The sequence below is a fragment of the Alligator mississippiensis genome, chromosome 1, assembly GCF_030867095.1.
Source record: "Alligator mississippiensis isolate rAllMis1 chromosome 1, rAllMis1, whole genome shotgun sequence".
Lineage (NCBI taxonomy): Eukaryota > Metazoa > Chordata > Crocodylia > Alligatoridae > Alligator > Alligator mississippiensis.
In genome coordinates, this window is record NC_081824.1 from 185,723,944 (window position 1) to 185,743,639 (window position 19,696).

The following is a 19,696-nucleotide window of genomic DNA, read 5'->3' on the forward strand; positions in this document are numbered from 1 at the left end:
AGCAGCTGGAGCACATACATTTCTGGAGAGAAGGACTTGGAATTTTAGCTGTTAACCCAGACTTTAGCACTGAGTTTGCCCAATAAAAATTAGAATATGATGTACGTACTATTAGTAAAATACACTTTTGAAAAAACTAAAACACAGAGATCAGTTCACTCCTAACAAGAAAGCCTTTTAGCACTGGGGAAAACCTATTTTGTTTTTGTAATGTTCACTAAACTTCTTACATTGCCCAAATATGTTCTTTTTGGGGCAATGCTTCTCTGGTCAGCCCATGCAAAAAAAAAAAGTGAAAAAAGCTTTGGGTAGAAAATAAATCATTCAAAATTAGGAAATGCCAGAATTAAAGGTGCCCATGCACCCTCTATTGAGTCATTTGCAAGCCTCCATTGGTAGTCATTAATTGCATTACCACAGTCCTTAATTATATTATCACACATTATCTCTTTCTACAGAATGCCTGCCTCTTTCAGTGTGCAAAGGAGAGTGTTCACCAAATGAGTAGATAGTCCTGTTTCATTTTACCTTCCTTTAAAAGGTGATCACATTCTTGTTCCAACTCTTTTGAATACAGAATTTACAGAATGTCATGGCTTTCTTAGGTAGTCACCTCTAAAAGTAACTGAGTGCTTAAAGATCTAATGTTTTGATCTTCATAACCATCTGTGAGGTTGCACAGCTATTAAGGTATGGACTGCCTACCAGTCCTTGTTGTAAACTTTGAAATGCCTAGGAACTGATTTCTCCTTCTCTGGTCACATTTGGCAGTCTGACTATAACATGTGTTCGCAACAGAATTTCTGTTGATTTCATTTGCAATTGCGTTGTTTTCAATTCTGGCCCCAACTACCTCAAGTAGAACACACGTCTTCTCCTGTGAACATGGTCAAAGTGATTTGCCCAGTATCACATACGAACTGTTAGAGGGAGGGATAGAATTCAGTCCTAAAGGTTGGCCCTCAATTGCTTAGGTCATCCTTTCCATCCCTCTCCTTCTCTGCTTTATTTACTATGTGTGCCTCAATTTCTGCAACAAATAAGGCCAGGTTATTCCAGGAAATGGGCTCTATTTGCTACACAGACACCCTGAGCAACAGCTAGCCTTTGGAATGAGGCAGAGGCTGTCCTGGAAAAAACAATACATCATCTCGCAATGAAAGACTCATAAAGCATACGCGCAAGTGACCTTAATACGAGCCATCCTTAGGGCTGTCTGCAGCATAGAACTCTGCCATGTGATCTCACACAGCAACTTATAGTAATGCTGTGCTGTATCTTGAGGAAGTTGGCACTAAATGGAGATGAAACTATACTTTGCCAGTAGGTTTTCTTGTTCAGACCCATGAATCATGGATACAGTTCTGGAGTGTGTATGCTATCTTTGTTACAGATCTTTCTACCCTTGGCTGCACTACTTCCTTACTTGGACTTCTTTTGATTTCCCCAAGCTCTTAATCCATTTATACTACAGTAAGGCTGCTCCTTCTTCAGATTGGCTAAGTAATTCTTCAGTGGGCAAATAAGGAATATAGTATTAGCACACAATGTTAATAGATCTGTAAGTAACGTTTATAATACAACACAACAGATATGCAAACTTTATTATTTTAGATAAGTTACCTAAGTATTTATAGACCCCTGGAAGCACTCTGAAACAACATATTTTGGTAAAGCTAAACCTGAGTAGCTAAAACAAAGTTGGAAAATGAAATGACTGACTTAATTGCCTTTCATCCAATCATCCTGGAAAAAAGAAGGTGCTATCTTTTGGACCTGCTCATACACAAGCAGCATCAGCCTATTCATCTCTGGCTACTAGCTATTTAATTTATGCTTTACTGTATATTAAAATACTGCCATGGGCTAAGTATTTATCATAAAATACATAGGAAGTGCAGTGCTGGCTGTAGTACTTTAATTCTTTAATTCTTAAAACTTGCATTTCCTGACTTCATAACTATTCTTATAATGTTGTTGCAGTTGGATTTAGTTGTTTCCATTTCAGTGGTCTGATGTAACTTTTGACCAATAGAGTCTGTCTTTAAACTGGGACTAGGTACATGATCAAGAGAGAGGCACTTCAGGAGCCTAAAATGGTACTTAGATACCTCAATTCTACCTAAGTGCAAAAAAAAATTTCCCAAACCCCCAGCTCATGAAGCATCTAAAGTCATTTAGTATATGCATCTGGGACACAAAATTCACTAGAAATCTAAAATTAGGCTCCTGCACATGCCATTTGTTTCAGAACAACAGACGAAGCCAGGCTTTCTCACTCAAAAACATGTAGCCGTGTGGTTTGTTGTAGTGGCTGCCTATTGGATAACATCCAAGATACTAAAGCACTTACCCAAGGAGTAGGAGGCCTCTATGTTATGTTTTCCAAACCTACCTCTCCCACCAGGCTATGGTATACTATGGATACTTTGCGTCCCTCCTGTTGCATCTGAGACAAGGTGGAGTGAAGAACACATCATAAAACCAAAAGGAGAGTGAACAAGAGGCAGTCTGACTGTAGAGGTTAGAAACTACAGCTTGTAGAGGGATGGGGCGATCTAGGTTCTCATACCTGCTCTCTAGATTCCACAAACTATATTTAATGTTAAACAGTTTGTGGATTTAAAAAAAGGAAAATAATCTTGAGAGCAGAAATTAAAACCCAGTTTACCCTTCCCCAATGCACACATGCCCCTTCCACCATCCTAGGGAAGTGTCATAACCACTAGCCTACAAAGGCAGCTCTTTCTGTCTTGTTCTTGCTCTCCTTTCTGCCCACTAATCCAGTCCAGCATAGCCAGTAGCTTGGAGTTTGGGGCACTTTAGCTGGAGTGAGATATAGGTTTGAGTCTTATGGACTGAGGAAATCCTTTAACATTGATCTCCCATTTGCTGGGCATGTTCTGTATCTGCTAGGCTAGCACATAAAAGAATTGTACCGTTGCACCAGGTAGGTGTCTGCTCTTAAAAGAAGACTGCAGAGAACAGAAGTGCCTTGTGTATCCCCACGTCAGACCTCTAAAGCCCCGAAAGGGGCAGGATTATTTCAGCCTATCTTTGTGCTTAATGTTTCCTATTGGCTAGTTCTGCATGCATGCATCTTAATCTTTGGGCTCTCTGAATCACCATCACCTTTTCAGAGGTGCTAGACTCTTGCTGTTGACTGTGTAGGGACCCTAGGCTCCCAACTATGTTTCTTTTAACTGCTCTGCTAGGGCCTGACTGATTTGGGGAAGCACTCTATTCTCTCTCCTGATTCTTCTGCCCATAGGATGCCCAGGGCTACAGCCTGATTGCTGGGAACAGCAGTGCCAAGAGCACCAGAAGCCTTAGAGAGGTGATGTTGCACTTTGGGATACCTGAAGGATCGCATAATATGCTTCAAAAGTGGACAAAGTATGCCAAAAAAGTACCTGGAAAGAGCAATCACTATTTTATATAGTTTGCGTCTATATTATCTGGTGCATATGTCTGTTTCAAAGCCATTTGAAATATCAATATTATATCTATCTGCAATCTGAAATTCTACAAAATGCTTGTTCCTGAAAGCTTATAAAATAAGTAAATTGATGATGGAGCAGAATAGTACCTAGCAGTGGGTTTTTGCTTATATATATTTTACCAGCAGCGTCTTAGTGTGACTTGTGAATCTGCTAGCAATCCTAAAAATATTCTTCATAGCCGTCTTTGAAGGGGGGTTAGAACTTTTGGAAAAAAATGGAAGATAATGAGGCAGAGGCACCTTTATACAGTTATTTTTATGCAACAAGAAGACAGTTTGTTAGGGATTTATGAACCATCCTGATCGAGAGGGACCTGGAGTGAAGCAGATCTGTGATGCTCAATCTAGAACTGACAGCTCATGGAAGGGCCTGTGTCTAATGACAAGTGCTTTCAGTTTATAAAGCTGTATAATTTCACAACCTGTTGTTAGAGGAAGGTACCACAGTAGATAATATGCCAATGTAGAAACAGAAATTGAAATTTTGCTAGATCTTTGGTGTAAATTCCAAGCATCAGGGCCATTCCACTATACCGGGGATGGGCAAAATGACAGATCCAGCTGGAAGCTGGGCTCCATTTCCCAGCAGCCGCTGCCCACATGGCTGGAGCCAGTTTCTATGGAGATCTGAGCAGCAGCCACGCTTTGATAGTGCGAGGCCAGAGTTTCTCTGGAGACTGGCCCCAGCAGTGCTGGGAAGGCATGCGGCAGGGCACGGAGCTGCTCCAGAGCCAAGCTGGGGTCTTGTGGTGGTGACAGCGTGGTCCAGGGGTATGCAGGCTGCAGATTGCAGCTCTTCCCCAGCTCTGGACCACGCTGTAACCACAGCAAGGAGCCGAGGCAGAGCTGCGATCCGCTGCCTGCACATCCCTGCCTGGGGCATGCAAGATGCAGATCGCAGCTCTGCCCTGGCTCTGGACCACGTTGTCACCACTGCAAGATCCCAGCCTGGCTCTAGAGCAGCTCCACGCCCTGCCATGTGCCCTGCGAGGAGGGGCAGCTAGATTGGGGAGGCTACAGCCAGCCCAAAATTACCCATAGCCCCCCCATAGTATATTGTAATAGTATATACTATAGTACTATAGTATAATATTCCCCATAGCCTGCCCATCCCTCCCAGCAGTGCCACTACTGTCTGCCCTGCACAGGTGGCAGCAGCTGAGCTCACCCCACTTCCGTCTACAGCCTAGCCCTCGCTCCACCAGGAAGAGGTTAGCCTGCCAGTGCTTCTGGGGCCAGTCTCCATGGAAACCCTGGCCCCATGCTATCACAGCACAGCTACTACTGGCGTCTCCATGAAGAGTGCCCTAGCCACGTGGGCAGGGGCTGCTGGGAAATGCAGTCCACTGCTAGCCAAATCTGGCCTGCGGGCTGGACTTTGCCTGCCCCTGCTCTGTACCTAGAGGAGCTCCTCAAGAAATGATTGCTAATGAAGTGACTAAAAATTTAATTTTGCCATTCATAAGATGGATCTCAACTCAGAACATGTTTACTGGACATGGAAAACCTACTGGCAGTTAGCTGTATAAGTTCACTGTATAGCTGGAAACCAAATGTAGTGTGTAAATTCAGCCAGGGCAGTGATAATAGACTAGAACTGATCTAAGGATAGAAAAGTTTAAATGGTAATTACATTTATACCATTTAACATTTACTGTTTACGTCCCAGCTCAGTGCTGTTGGAGGAGTGCCTTCAACAGGGGCTGCCCAGGAGGTGGTGCAGATCCAGTCTGCAGCCTTGTGCAGCTGCTGTGGCAGGGAGGTAATTAGCAGTTACCTGGGGGAGTGGAGCCAGGCAAAGTTGTGCAGTGGAGCAGGGCTTAAATAGGAGTGAGAACAGTAGCAGGGCTGCTATCAGGTGCCTCAGGGACAGGCTGCATGGAACCAGGTGCCCCCAACCTCCATAGAACTCACAGGGGCTCCTGCCTTCATGGGACTGTTCCCAGGTAGTGCCTTCAGCCTGTGGGCAGCCAGAGCCCTGGGTGGTGCCTTCCTTCCACCTGCCTGTCCGCCAGGCTCTGGTGGTTCTCCCAGCCTGGGGGCATGTGATGGATGGACGTGCTATGCGGGATTATGCCGGAGGCATCCACTTGTGGGCTGAACACCCTCTGCTAGGATCCGCAGCACCAGGAGGAGGATTAGAAGAGGTTAAATAGGTCATTTTTTAAATGATATTTACATCCCTAGACTGATCATGTAGTGACTTGGGGTAAGATTTGTCCAATTACTTGAAGTGCACTAAGATCTACTCAAGGAAACTAGACTGGGGATATTCACTGAAGTTTAGGAATGATTAACCCCTGATGTGTTTGTATGTTTCCTGGGCAGCCAAACTTAGATAAGAGGTTTTTCAATGTTTGGCTGCACAGGGAAATTCATCACCATCCTAAGACTCTTTCATAACCAGATGGCTGCCTCCATCTTACGTAGTGGCTCTGCTATGGAGCCCTTTGCCATTCAAACTGGTGTCAAGCAGGGGGGCTGTGTGATCATACCAGTTCTGTTTTCCACCTTTCTTGTGGTCATCAAGTTGCTCATCCATGACTGTCTGCCACATGGTGTCGGCATCAAGTACAGGATGGATGGGAAACTTTTCAATCTCTCCTGCCTCTGTGCCAAAACCAAAGTTACTTCAGTCTCAATTGTGGAACTTCAGTACACTGATAATTGTGCTGTCATTGCATGTACCGAGAAGCACCTACACACAGCCCTTAACTGCTTCTCTCAAGCTTACCAGTGTGTGGGACTGACCCTTAACATCATAGAAACAAAGGTGCTTCACCAGCCTGCTTTGGGCCAGTCAACTCCCCTGGCAGAGATCCTCACTGGACAGGAGCTGGAGATCATTGAACACCTTGCATACCTTGGCAGCCATCTCTGAGACAGCCAACAGCAACAAAGAGATCCAGTATAGCTTCTGATGTGCCAGCTCTGTCTTCAGAAGACTGAATCATCGTGTGTTCAATGATCATTACATCAGGATGCAAACACAGCTCCTATACTGTTACTATATAAGGATATGGTGATCCCAACTGTGCTCTACAGCTGTGAAGCTCAGCTGACATACAGGGATCGCTCGAAAGGCCAGGAACACCATCACCAGTGCTACCTCTAGAAGATCCTTAGCATATAGTGGGAGGATCATCACACCAATGCCAGTGTCCTCACCTACCTAACACCACCAGTATGGAAGTGTTGATTATTCAATATCCGCTTCAGTAGACAGGGCATTGTCTGATGTACGTTTATTGAAACAACTGCTGTACTCCCAATTCAGCCAAGGACAAAGGACACGCAGGGGCCAGAGAAGGTGCTTCAAGGGCATCCTCAAGGTGAACATTAAGAAGGTGTGGTATTGATACCACAAATTGGGAAAAAAAAAAATCGCCCAGGCCAGGGCTCCATGGCAACACCTTGTCAGAGAAGGTACATCTTACTTTGAGGAAAAAAGTCTTCCACTGGAGGCAGAAAAATGACAGAAATGGAAGGAAAGGAAACAAGACCAAGAAATCCATGGTCTGACACTCTCTTTAATTGCCACCTGTGTTGTTTGCCAGAGAGTCTGTGGCTCTAGGATTGGCCACCTTAACAATCAAGGGACTCACCTACAACCCTTTAATTGACCCATGGGAGTGATCATCCTCAACCATGGGGGATTGCTGCCACTTGTGTATGCAGGTAATAAGATTGTCTTGATAGAAAGTTTACAGAAGACAGCAGAGAATACAGGCAACCCCTGCTTAATGCTGTGTTGCTTAGTACTATTTTGTTATAGCTCTCATTTTATATTGATACCTGATTCCACTTAGCACTCAGCAAGTTTCATTATAACATTCACGGGCATCATATAGCTAGCGCTGAAACTGACACTAATCCTGGCAGCCCTGATTCTGGTGTTTTGGTGGCTTTAGAAAGTGATTTTGGTGGCTTTAGAAAGTGAAAGTTGGTTTTGCTTGGTTTCATTTAACGCTGGCTTTTTTTTTTTAAGGAACCAGTTAAGAGCGCTAAGTGGGGGGTTGCCTGTATCTCAGGATAATGGAAGAGTAGGTCATCTGCAGTATAAGACATTGAGCCAGGTAGCCACCATATCTTTTGGCTGGACATGGTTACAGAGAAAAGTTAGATCCATAAAATTTCTTGACAGGTAAGATAAGAAAGTGCAAGGAGAGAGAGGGAGAGGCAATACTGTTTTATGGGAAATCCTCAATCTGATAGGTTTGGGGAGTTCATACAAATTTAATTTGAGGCCTAATACAAGAAACACCTGTTGGAAATTGATGTTTGATAGTAGCATATGATACCCTTCTTAATGTTTATGGAGTGTACCCCTGAAAGATAAAGGCTATGATGGCACTGATAAAACATCATAGTATTCTGGTTCAGTGTACTAAGTTGTATCTGTAGTTATCAGGGAAGGAATTTTAATTCTTGCTTTTGCAAAAGGTTTGCCAGCAACTTCAGATAAGAAGATGGAGGTCAGAGTTACCCATCTAGTGTAGAAGTAGAGAATAGAGGTGCACCAATACATCGGTCCAATATCAGATCAGTACTGATAAAAAGAAAATTGTCTATATCAGATATCAGCCAGATGGGGCCAATAATTTGGCTGATAAATGCCCGTGCTGCATGCAGCCACAGCGTAGCACAGAGCAGAGTTGGCAGCATGGAGAGCTGCCTCCAGCTGGTAAATTGGAAGGGGAGGGAAGGGAAAGGGTGTGGGAGAGCAGATCAACACCCCCCCCCATGGTGAGGGAGGGGGCAGGGGTAGGCACTGCGCAGCCAGGGCAGGGGGGCACAGGACAGAACCGTGGCTTGTGGGGTGGGGTAGCTTCCGCCACTGCTTGCACCCTGGGAGGGTGGGGGCAGGGTGGGTATGTGCCCCTGGATCTATGCAGCGTGGGGTAGGCTGCAGCTGTTGGGTGGAACCAGAGCTGATGCTGCGCAGGACTTTTCTTGCCGGGGGCTGGGCTCGGTGCAGGCTCTAGCAGTGCTAGGAGGAGACTATAGCCACCCCAAATTTCGCTGCAGCTCTGCTCCCAGCCCTGCGCCACCACCTGGCACACCCATGGCTTTTCCCGGCACTTGTGTGGAGGCGAGGTGTTTAGCTGGGGCTATTATGCCTGCCGGTGCGGGGCTGGGAGCAGAGCTGCAGCAAAATTTGGCATAGCTGGAGCCTCCTCCCAGTGCTGCTAGAGCCTGCTCCAAGCCCAGCAAGAAAAGCCCTGCACAGCGCCAGCTCTGGCTCCACCCTGCAGCTGCTTGCACCCCAGCAGGGTGGGGCAGGCCGTGTGCCCCCGGATCTGCATGGTGCAGGGCGGGCTGCAGCAGTGGGAGCTGCCCCCACCCCACAAGCTGCACCTCAGTCCCGTGCTCCCTCCCCACCCCAGCTGGGCAGCGCCTGCCTCTGCACCCTCCCTCACTGTGGGGGGTGTTGATCTGTCACCCCCACACCCTTTCCCATCCCTCTTCCCCTTCTACCACACTGGACTTACTACCTGATGGCAGCTGTATTGGATATCATATCAGTATCAGCCTATATGCCTCCTTAAATATCGACTATCGGTATTGGCCCGCAAAATCTCTGTCAGTGCACCCCTAGTAGAGAGACTAAACTGCACCATTGATTCCAGACTCAAGCAGTAAAGATCAGGAAGATTTGTATTTGTATATAATGAGCTAGGATTCAGGTGTCTATTACTTTGTGAGAGATTATATTTGGAATCGGCAAATAGATGGTTCAGTGTTCGTGCAGCAAAAACCAGCAAGACTCCTTGCATCTGCACAAGAAACTCATACAGGAGACTTCACCAGTCATCTGAGGACAGCATTCCAGAAGAGCTAGAAACTACTAAGTGAGAATCAAGCATAAAATGCCAAGGAAAAAAGAGAATTAAGTACCCGTTCGGGGAAGTGAAAAAGTTTGGCCACACAACTAGAAAAAGCTGCCAAGTAAAAAATTTCAAACATTATTTTCTTTTTGGGATTAAAGCTATTCAGAGCATTGTGACCCAAATGTTTTAATGGAGGTTATTGATATGGATAGACGCGTATATTTTAAATGCAAGATTATATTATTATTCAATCTGATGTTAGATTATAAAAGTACTATTTAATACTTTTATCATTGAAATAACCAAGTGACACTGAACCCAGCTGTATTAAAATTTAACCAAATAGTTAATAATAGTTTCACTAACATGCCTGATTTAATGAGATCACAACAGTTGGGGAAAAATACTGAGTAGTCTTGTCCTGGGTAATCATTTTGGATTTATCTGGAGTTCAGTATTGTTGATTAAACCCCCAGTTGGTGGTAGCAGGTCTACAATGAGGTGCTTAAGTACTGGACTGGGGGTCTTATTCTTCATTGTATGTCCATCAGGTTCATTTTCTTAGCCAGCCACTTTATCCACACCACAATACAAGTGTGCCCTAATTATACAAGCTCTCTGATTCCAAAGAGTAGTTGTAGACCAGAAAGGACAAATAGTTCCTCTATGGCAAACTTAGATTTTTAAAAATATGTGACAGAGGCGGCTGATAAATGTCACTTAGATCTATTCACCACATAATTTCAAGCAGATAATTCCACTTCCCCTAGTCAAGACTTTTTATGTGAAGTGAGACAACATTGGAGTATGTGGTCAGACATGAATGAATTGAAGAGGAATATTTATCAAGCAGTTTATACTGTGACAGTATTTTCAGAAACCCATCTTGGTCTGAGCCTTTTTAACCCAAACCATTTCAGACAAGTGAAAAATGAATTCACAGTGTTCAGTATTTCCATTGGCAAATAAAAGTTTCAGCATTTCAGGTAATATATCAAATATACATTAAGTGGAAGGAACCCTGGAGTTATTCAGTAGTTCATATACACCCCAGCCCTTTAAATTTCTGGGGAAATTTGTCTTTTCCAATACAATATGTTGTCCAAGACTTCTTGAACTGGCTATTGAGAACTTACTGAGAATAAGCAGTAATGAACAGATTATGTTCATTTGTGTGAATAGTAGATTCTGAAGCTGGTATTTTCTCTTCCTAGTAATTGAGATGTCCAGTTTTGTCTCAGAAGATTTAAAAAGTCGTATAGTTGCCTTGTTGGTCTCTCTCAAAACAGAATCAGGAAAACAACATATTTGTAATGTTCTGTTTACTTTTACCTTGTCATTATATATAAAATAGAATGGGGGTGCGGATGTGTGTAACTGCTTTTATAGAATAAAAACATACAGACCAGGTGGACTCAAGGAAAGGAGCTCAGGAGGTCCTTAAAAGAACAGAACAGAACTGCCTTTGATTATAACCTAAATATTCATTTACATGAAATTATGATTAAAGAGTCAAAACCGTAGATATGGAGTTAGGTAGACAAATAAACCCTGTAATAGCTCTTCCTCCTGGCTTAGTGCTCATTTTTTTTTTTTTTAGTTTCTATATAACTTTGAACAAATTACTCAAACTTTTGGTACTTTTGTTTTCCTCCCATGTAAAATGGGAATTAAGCTAAACTTCTTTTTGAGCTCTTTAATAAAAGTGTTCTTTAAACTAAACAGCAGCAGCAGTAAGTCTATTTACTGTTAGCCTGATGAAAACGTACAGTAGCTGCTATGACCACAGCAGATGTGGCTGGATAAGAGATAGCTAAAGATAACTTATAAACAACTTTGCCATCTCATAAATTTGTTGCATTTTTTTTTCAGTCATGTCTGGATACAAGCAAATCTGCTTGTCTGTCTGTCAGACATGAACTTAAAAAATAATGGATTCTGATGCCTGGGGGTTTGAGATGGTGGAATCATTGGGCTCCTATATACATGTGTGGAGCCTGCGTGTCAGAGCAGACTCAATTGAGTCTGCACAGAAATTGACATGCTCTGGCAGCTTTCCACATCATGCATCCCAGCGTGTCTCCGTGCTGAAAAAATGGCGCTTTGAAATAAAACGCGTTCAGTGAGCTTTTGTTCAAAGCTTCCCACCGCCATTTTTTCTGTGCAGGGATGCACAGGGACACTAATACACATGACACATGGGCGCTTTTAATTAGCGCGCTGCGCTAATTAAAGCTCCTGGCACTGTGTTCCACAGCACATGTAAAAAAGCCCATTAATTGCAAGTAATTTGTTTTAGTATCACTTGGTCCTCATTCTGTTCACAAATTTCATTTCTTGATAAATAAATTCCTGCTAGCAGCCTACATTTGACTTTCCATGACCTAGTAGTTGAGTAAATTTCACTTGGGCAAAAGTTTGTGATAACTAAATGAAAAACATAGGTAATTGAAATGTAATTCATGATTAGCAGAATTGTTTGTATGCACTCTCCCACTATTGTTGCTCTAATTCTATTGTGGAACATCAGGGACTGCCTTTATAGATAGAAACTGACCTTGACCTTGGCAAGGATAGAATTAATAGGGGACAGCCTTCGTAAAAAGTCACAGCAGCATAAATATGGAAAAGTGTATGAATTGGAAATGACCTGAAATATGCCCAACAAATTTATACTGTAGTAGAAATAAGTTTTGCAGTTGCCCGCCCCCCCCCCCCCATAACTAATCATTTACAGGTTTCTCTTTTCTCCTTGCCTCTTCCTAAAATAGTGATTCTCAGCCAGGGTGCTATAGCTTCCTGGGGTACCTTGAGAACCTTTCAGGATTGCTGCAGGATGTCATACAATGTTAACTCTGTTAGGTGTTCAGACATCATTTACAAGATAAACCCAGAGTTTTCAAATAGGAACTCATAGTGTTAAAACCTTCTGATCTGTTGTGGTCTTTCTGAGTTCTTCACAATACAAGAGTTGCTTTATTATTTTTCTGTAGTTAAAAAAAAAAAAAAAAAAGTGAAAACTAAGAGTTGACATTTTCTGAGAGATGTGTTGAGTCTATTAAGGGTGCCTTAAGTCTGAAAAGGTTGAGAACCACTGTTCTACAGTGTATCAGTTTGGATGTTAGTTGTGACCACAAAGGATTTTTAAGGCTGTAATGCATCCATAAAGGTCCAGTGAGGGGCTTTGATTCTTTTAAATGTGCTAGCAACATTGAAGTCATTCAGACCAGATCTAATATTTTCAGCCCTCTAGTACTGTGCTGGCTTAATACTGTGGAATTGTCTCGTATACATTTTTATTTAGTACCTTATTTGGAGCTATATACCTGTTTTTTTCCCCCACAAGAGTCTGCTTGGGTTATCCAGGTGATGTGCTCTTGCTCTTGTCTGAGTGACAGTGAAGTTTAACATAAATGAATGTTTCAAGCCCTCACTTATTGAACCCTATTTAACATACATTTATGTAATGTCTGTTTTTGCAAAGTCTTGCATCTTTAAAATGTGAAACACCAAGTTCAAAAGAGTTTTATACATGAAAATAGTTATAGACAAATTCAGTGATATAACACAGACAATACAATATCAGGAACATCATATCTGGATAGCTCACTTTTAAAACTCAAGGATGAAAGGAGGACATTTGGAGACCTCTTAAAGGGATACTGTCAGATTTAAGTGTTCCAACTAAACTGAGCAGTCATTGCAGAATCAGCAGTTTAGGAAAGAATGATCATCTCAATCTTCTGTTTTCCTAAAAAGATAGTACTCCATTTTCTTCCCTAATTTTCTCTTTTGCTACCTCTTTATACGAAACACAGGTTTGGCTTTTTTGGTGTAGTACTCATCTTTAATTAAACGTTTGTATTTATTTTTGTATGCTATTAAGTTAGTTGAAGGCAAGACTTTCATTGGTTTTTTTTTTATCTTGCTTTTGAAATTGAGGCTGTCTCTAATTTTAATTGAAAAACTGTGCCCATAAATATTGTTCTTAAAGCTGACCAGCTTCATAGTGCAAATGTAGTATTCTTCAGTATATCACATGGTACTGTCACTTTTCATTTAAAATCAACTTTTTCAAAACTTATTTCTTAATGAACTTAATCAGATTAATTTCATTTAGTCACATCTGTTCATGATTGTTTTCCCCTTTTACAAGCCATACAAATCATGAAATTAAGCTAATTATATACCATTATCAGCTGCAAAGAACTAGTTTCACAGCTTTATACCTTTTAATTCCCTGCAGGAGATTAAGGCTTGTTTTTTGTTAATGTGGAAAGTGCAGTAACTTAAATGGATTTCCCTGCAATTATCACCAGAGGATTAACCAGTTTATTATTGTTTTTCACAATTCTAAATTGGTTCTAAAACATTACATTTTATGTGTTCTTATTGATGGCAGTACTTGTCATGCTATTAAAAAACATTCTCTAAACAGAGCCGCTATATACAAGTAATTATAGTACTGCTATAAAGCAAGAGTTACTGTGATGCAATGTGATTTCTGCGAGTAATAAACCTGGACCTCCCCACCACCTTTTTGGTGTGGGGTTTACTATATTTATACAGGTGACGATGAGCAAAGTGACTGGTTTCATGAAAATGAATCTGGCGGCGCATGTGGAATCACAGGAATCAGTTCTTGGTGGGAACAGGAGGACTCTGCAGAATTGGAAAAAGAATTACCCGATCCAGTCTTTGAAAGTATCTTAACTGGTGCTTTTCCTCTTATGTCCCATTCTGGGAGAAGAGGTCAGTAATACTTTACAGCTTACTTAATAGCCTAGTTTCAATGGAAAGATGTCTGTGGGCCTGTATTTGAGATATAAAGTGTGAAGTTATCAGTCTTAATCTTGGGGCATCATCAGGTTGAGAGTTCATACACTTTTTAATTTAGAGTATCGTCAAGACTAGCAATAAAAAGGGACAAAAAACCCTGACAGTGATTATAAAGGTCAAGTCATATGAAAGATACCTTTGTTGTCTGATCCTTTAAATCTGCATTCTGCAAGGAGTTGTCATGACTTCATTAGACTTGTGTATAAAACATCAAGATAATTCTGTGCATTTTGTAATAAAAGCTTTAACGCTTAAAAAAGAAAATAATTTTAGAAGCAAAAATGGTATTCATGTAGGTTCAGTAATAGATACAAATGTTCAGTAATGTTCAACTAGAATCTTTGGACTTCTTTGTTCCCAAGGTTTCCAATAATTTTAGTATTTTGTGTAAGTAGATTGATTCATGGACACTAGCCGGAAAAGACCACAATGATCTCTTTTGCTTTACAGCATACACAAGCCACTGTTTGTTTTTTTTTCCCCCAGAAACTGAGTTACAGCATAGATTTTATAAGGATGCCTGATTCTTATCTTCAAAAGGCTCCAAACAAGGGTGGATCCTATCATTCTCTGCTATCTGTTCCAACATTGCTACAGTTCTTTAACAATGAGAGGTATCTTATTTCAAGCTTGAATTTGCCCTTAGTTCAACTTTCAGCCATTGGATTTTGTCATGCCTACTCTACAAGACTGAATATCCTCTCTTTAGCAGGTATTTTTCCATTAGGAAAACTTATGCTCAAGTCAACTCGAACTTTTTTAATAGCTGAATAGATTGAACTTAAAGTCTTGCATCACATGACTTGTTTTCCGGCCCTTTGGAATAATTTCTAGCCTACTTTTGTATTTTCTCTGGTGTTTCCATGTTGTTTTTGAAGTGTGGACACCAGAACGGGAGAAAGCAGGGGTCAGCGACATTTTACATTGTCAGGCTCAGGTTGAAGGTGGGCCAGCACAGGCACCTGTCTGCTGCTGCCAATTCTCCCTGCTGCCCACCTGCCACCAAGTGCTACTAAAGCTTTTGTTCCACAGGCCAGATCCAGGAGCTCTGTGGCACAGATCTGATCTGTGGGCTGTAGATTGCTGACCCGTGTGGAAAAGTGGTCCTGTAATTATTTTAAAAGTGCTGGGAACAGAAGCAAAATAATTTCTCTATTCCTACCTGTCCTTTTCATAATTCAGAGAATAAAATTAACACTTTTAGATCCACCACTGTACTGAGAATATGTCTGTAAGCAGTTACCTATGATGCCCATTGTCTTTCTTAAGTTGGTAACTTGATCCAGTTCATGCATGTATAAAAATGTTTTTTAAACAGAGATATAATTCTGATTTGTAGGTTTCCAGAATAGATTTAATCATCTTCGTGGAATGCCAGCAAGGAACATCAAAAAGGCTTCGGGAAACCAGGCAGCATTGGTAGGCATGATTTTTAGTGTTGCATACTAACTTGAACTATTCTTTTAATTAGGGGAACTACAATAATACAGATTTCCATATTCCCTTTTCATTGAAATTTTAAGGTTTATATATTGCTGAAATGGTTAATTCTCTTAACAGGGCACAAACTGCTATGGTATAAGATGCAACTATAAATCAGTTTTAACACCCAATTTTTGGCTTTTTGGTTTAGATATTTTAATTCTAACTCTCCTCTCCTACAATATGCCATTGTAATGGAATAGCATATGTATTCAAACAGATTATTCCTTTATGCTTATATTATGAGCGCTCCAAGAAAAAGGAATGTATTTTTTTTCAGTGCAGGTATGTACAAAAATAATTTTTGCTTTTTTATTTATTTCATACCAAAGGTGTCAAAACTGATTTTAATCAACTATACCAGGTACTAAGTGTATTCTAGTGAGGCTGTGTGGCATCCAGGATTAATGTACTAGTCTCTCTCCCCTGCCCTTTCCCCTTCCCCCGCCTTCCCCCAGGACGTTTCTATGTCCCTTTAACCCTCCAGTTTTCATGTTTTTAGGGTTTTTTTGCCATAAATTAAAATGAGGTTAGTGGTCTGATACTCCTCATATATACCCATCACACAATCCCCTGGCTGCTTCAGACTATTTCGAGCTTTTGAGTACAAACATTGGTAATATGTCTAATACGTCTCTTCAATTTTAGTTCCTAAGGAAAGAGAAAAGTCCAGTTATCACCCCCTTTCCTTCTGTACTCTTAATTCAGCTTTTAGAATACTCCTTCTAGAAGAATGAGTGAGAGAAGAGCAGCTTTCAAAACACAAAATTCAGATTACTAATAGAAGTGGGATCTAATCCTTTCTTTTTCAAAACGGAGTATGAGAGGCAAAGAGAAAGCCAGAAGAACTTGTTTCACTATAATTATTTAAGGCTTCTCTCTGTTTGATAGTTACTATATAACAGGATAATAAATACATAGACCTTCAGCATAGTGTTCTTCATTATTAATGGATCTGTTGATTTTTTTTTTTTTTTAAACTAATTAGAATAATATGGTGGCAAGTGGAAGTGGTATTACATGTGCAAAGCATAGATAGGTCTACTGAAAAGTTACCCTTTTTTGAGAGGGGTATTTTATAATCGAAGTCTCCATTCAATTATTGCCACTCAGAGCTGAATAAGACGCTTTAAAACCTTGGCCTATGAACTCTGGTCATGAATTAGATGAATGCTATCTAGTTCTTGGTTTCAGATCTACCTATTTTTATTTTTGGTTCACTGCTTCCTTGAGCATATCTGGGATTTGTAGCCCATTTTCTAGGCTTGTTGCAATCTCACTGTGGTATTTTATAGGAGCTATTACAACTGATAGGTTAGCTTCATGGTATTGATGATACATGGCTTAACCACCCTAAAAACTGCATTTCCCTCTAAATTGTAAAAAGGTGATTAAGTTTCAGTTGATGGAGAGATACTGTGTGTGCACATGCATGTGCACATAATGAGTAATATTGTTTTTCTAGTACAATTTCTGCATTCTTCTAAGCAACAACATTCTTTTCCAAATAAAATTCCTCTAGTATGTTGACAATATATTTTCATTCCTGAATCTATTAAAGAAAATAATTTATCTAAATAATAATTTTATCATTGTGTAGCATTATGACTGGATAGAATGTTCTAAGAGGGCATGTTTTCAAAGGATGGTAAAATGATTTTACCTACAGAATGCCACATTTGGAGGAAAAATATATTGGACAGATCTACAATGAGCTGCCAGCATACAGAATCTCCTGACTTGCATGCATCCTTGGTGTTCATTTATTTCTACATCCATGCACTTTGCATCCACTTTGGAAGTTTTAGCTCTTTAAGGCAGAACACATGAGCTTGTTTGTTATCAGTGAGCAATTTTCAAAGAAAATCTTTTAAATACTTCAATCCAATGGCAAAAGAAAAAAATCATTTAATACCTGTGCATCTGATAAGGCAGAACAAGAAGTAATTACTGCTGTTAGATTGTTACACTGAAGTGCAAGAATGCTTTTAGAAAGATTAATATCCTGAGCAAAGAAGAACACTGCGGACTCAACCCATTGAACAGAATTGTGCTGGTGACCTAATTCTTTCATTTTTAACGGAGATGAGGCTGTGATGTCTGTTCAAGAGCAGTAATACCTTTTCTCCCTTTCAAAGTCTGTGAAAACTGAATTCTCTTCTAAGGAATGTTAGAGTATAGTGTACCCATTTTAGTAATTATGGGTAATCAAGGAATAATGCCTTGTAATCTTATGCATAAGATTACAAAGCATTATTCAGTGTGCACTGAGCTTTGCACCCATGCAGAGTTCAGTTGAACGCAGTGGGGCTCTGCACATTCAAATTAAGGATTCTCCTACAGGATCAGGACCAATGTGGTAAAATCCTGAAAAAATGTAACCTGTTTTGGAGGGGCAAAAGTGTTTAGCTCCAATACATAATCATCATCTACACAAGAAATTAAAATTTATCATAAATGTTCACTTCATTTTTTGTAAGATAACGAGTCAGTTTGTCATACTTCTTATCATTTGCTTCTATGGGGAAGTGACTACTCATGCAGGTATCTGCCTCTCCACATGTTTCTGTTGCCAGTAAAGGAAATTTGAGACTCTGGGACAAATGCTGTGCTCTGTGGGTCAGTCAGTAGTTTTTATTTCATATTTGCCTTTGCAAGCCATGTATTGTAGCAGATACTTTGCCTGATTATTTGTCAAGCATATTTTAATAGAACAATTTAGCTATGTGTCACGGCGGGGTCCTCGCGGAGGGCTGTGATCTCCTTGAGGCCCTCTCACCACGCTACTCCGGCCCGAGGGCACCCTCCATTCTCGCGCGCCACGTCTTGATGGAATATGTAATAGGGAGGCTGCCTTGTGTTTCCTCGGGCCTGTCAGCTCCTGGACCCCTCGTGGGTCTCCCCGTACAATGGGCGCTACCCAAGTGCCCTAGCCTTATGGGCTATGCGTGGCTCCTACCAGCCCCTAATACCACGCCCCAAGCCTCGCAGATGTAAAGGACGTTGTCCGGTCTGTCTCTCTACTGTGGCCCACCCTGGGCTCCCTCTCTCATGCCCGGCCTCTTGCTGGGACTCTCATCTGGCCCACTCTGGGCCTCCCCTGCCAGCGTGGTTCCGCTCCGGGACTCTCTAGCGGGCCTCCGGTCCTATGGGCCAACCGCACGGATACCCTCCCTGACTCTGGCTCCCTGCGCTGCTACTCCCTGTCTTCTCAGGGGCAACCGCAGCGCCCTGCCTTGGTCTGAGGGGGATTGCTGCACTAGCCTGCGGCCGGGCTCGCTATGCCCGTGCGCCCACACTGGGCTACTCAACAAAGCACAATGGCGTTCCCCCTCTCTGGGGCTCGCCGCGTCCACACTGGGCTACTCAATAACGTACAAGGGCGTTCCCCCTCTCTGGGGGCTCGCCGCGCCCACACTGGGCTACTCAGTATGGCCCCGCTCTCTAGGGCTGCTCAGTATGGCGCTCCCCCCTTCTCTGGGGCTCGCCGTGCCCACACTGGGCTACTCAGTAATACCGCCCCTTTCCTGGGGCCGGGGGCTATGCTCCCCCACACGCAATCCGGGGTCTCGGTCCCCGTCCGCAACCTACGGGTTGCGCCCGCAACCCATTGGCCGCGCTCCTCGCCGCCAGCTGCTCACGCAGTGGCATGCGAGCTGCGCCTTCAGGGTCTATGTTCCCCCACACGCAATCCGGGGTTTAGGTCCCCGTCCGCAACCTACGGGTTGCGCCCGCGACCCACTGGCCGCGCTTCTCACTGCCAGCTGCTCACGCACTGGCGTGCGAGTAATTGAGGCCTCCTCCAACCCCTACAGCCTCACCCAAGCCTCCGGGTGTAATATACAGAGCCAAACGTAAACTAGAGCCTCCTGGCTATAACACACACATAAAGCAAAACCACAAGCCCCTAGGCTGTAACACAAATGCAAGCTGCATGGCTAAACTCTAGTGCCCAACCTCTCAGGGCTATCATGAGCTGTACTTGCGAGTCATGCTCCTTTCCACATCTTGGCCGAGGGAGCTTCTGCCTCTCCGACTGCTG

The 19,696-nt window shown here is 42.3% G+C and overlaps 1 protein-coding gene across 3 annotated transcripts in view; it reads left to right on the top strand.

The window, feature by feature from the left end:
* GPATCH2 (G-patch domain containing 2) overlaps positions 1-19,696 on the top strand; it is a 221,051-nt gene that overhangs the window by 35,171 nt on the left and 166,184 nt on the right. For all 3 annotated transcript variants that reach the window (XM_019483166.2, XM_019483165.2, XM_014597996.3), the window contains exons 4-5: positions 13,903-14,085; positions 15,512-15,591. In XM_019483166.2, the coding sequence (XP_019338711.2) occupies positions 13,903-14,085; positions 15,512-15,591 (263 nt within the window). The remainder of the gene's footprint in view (positions 1-13,902; positions 14,086-15,511; positions 15,592-19,696) is intronic.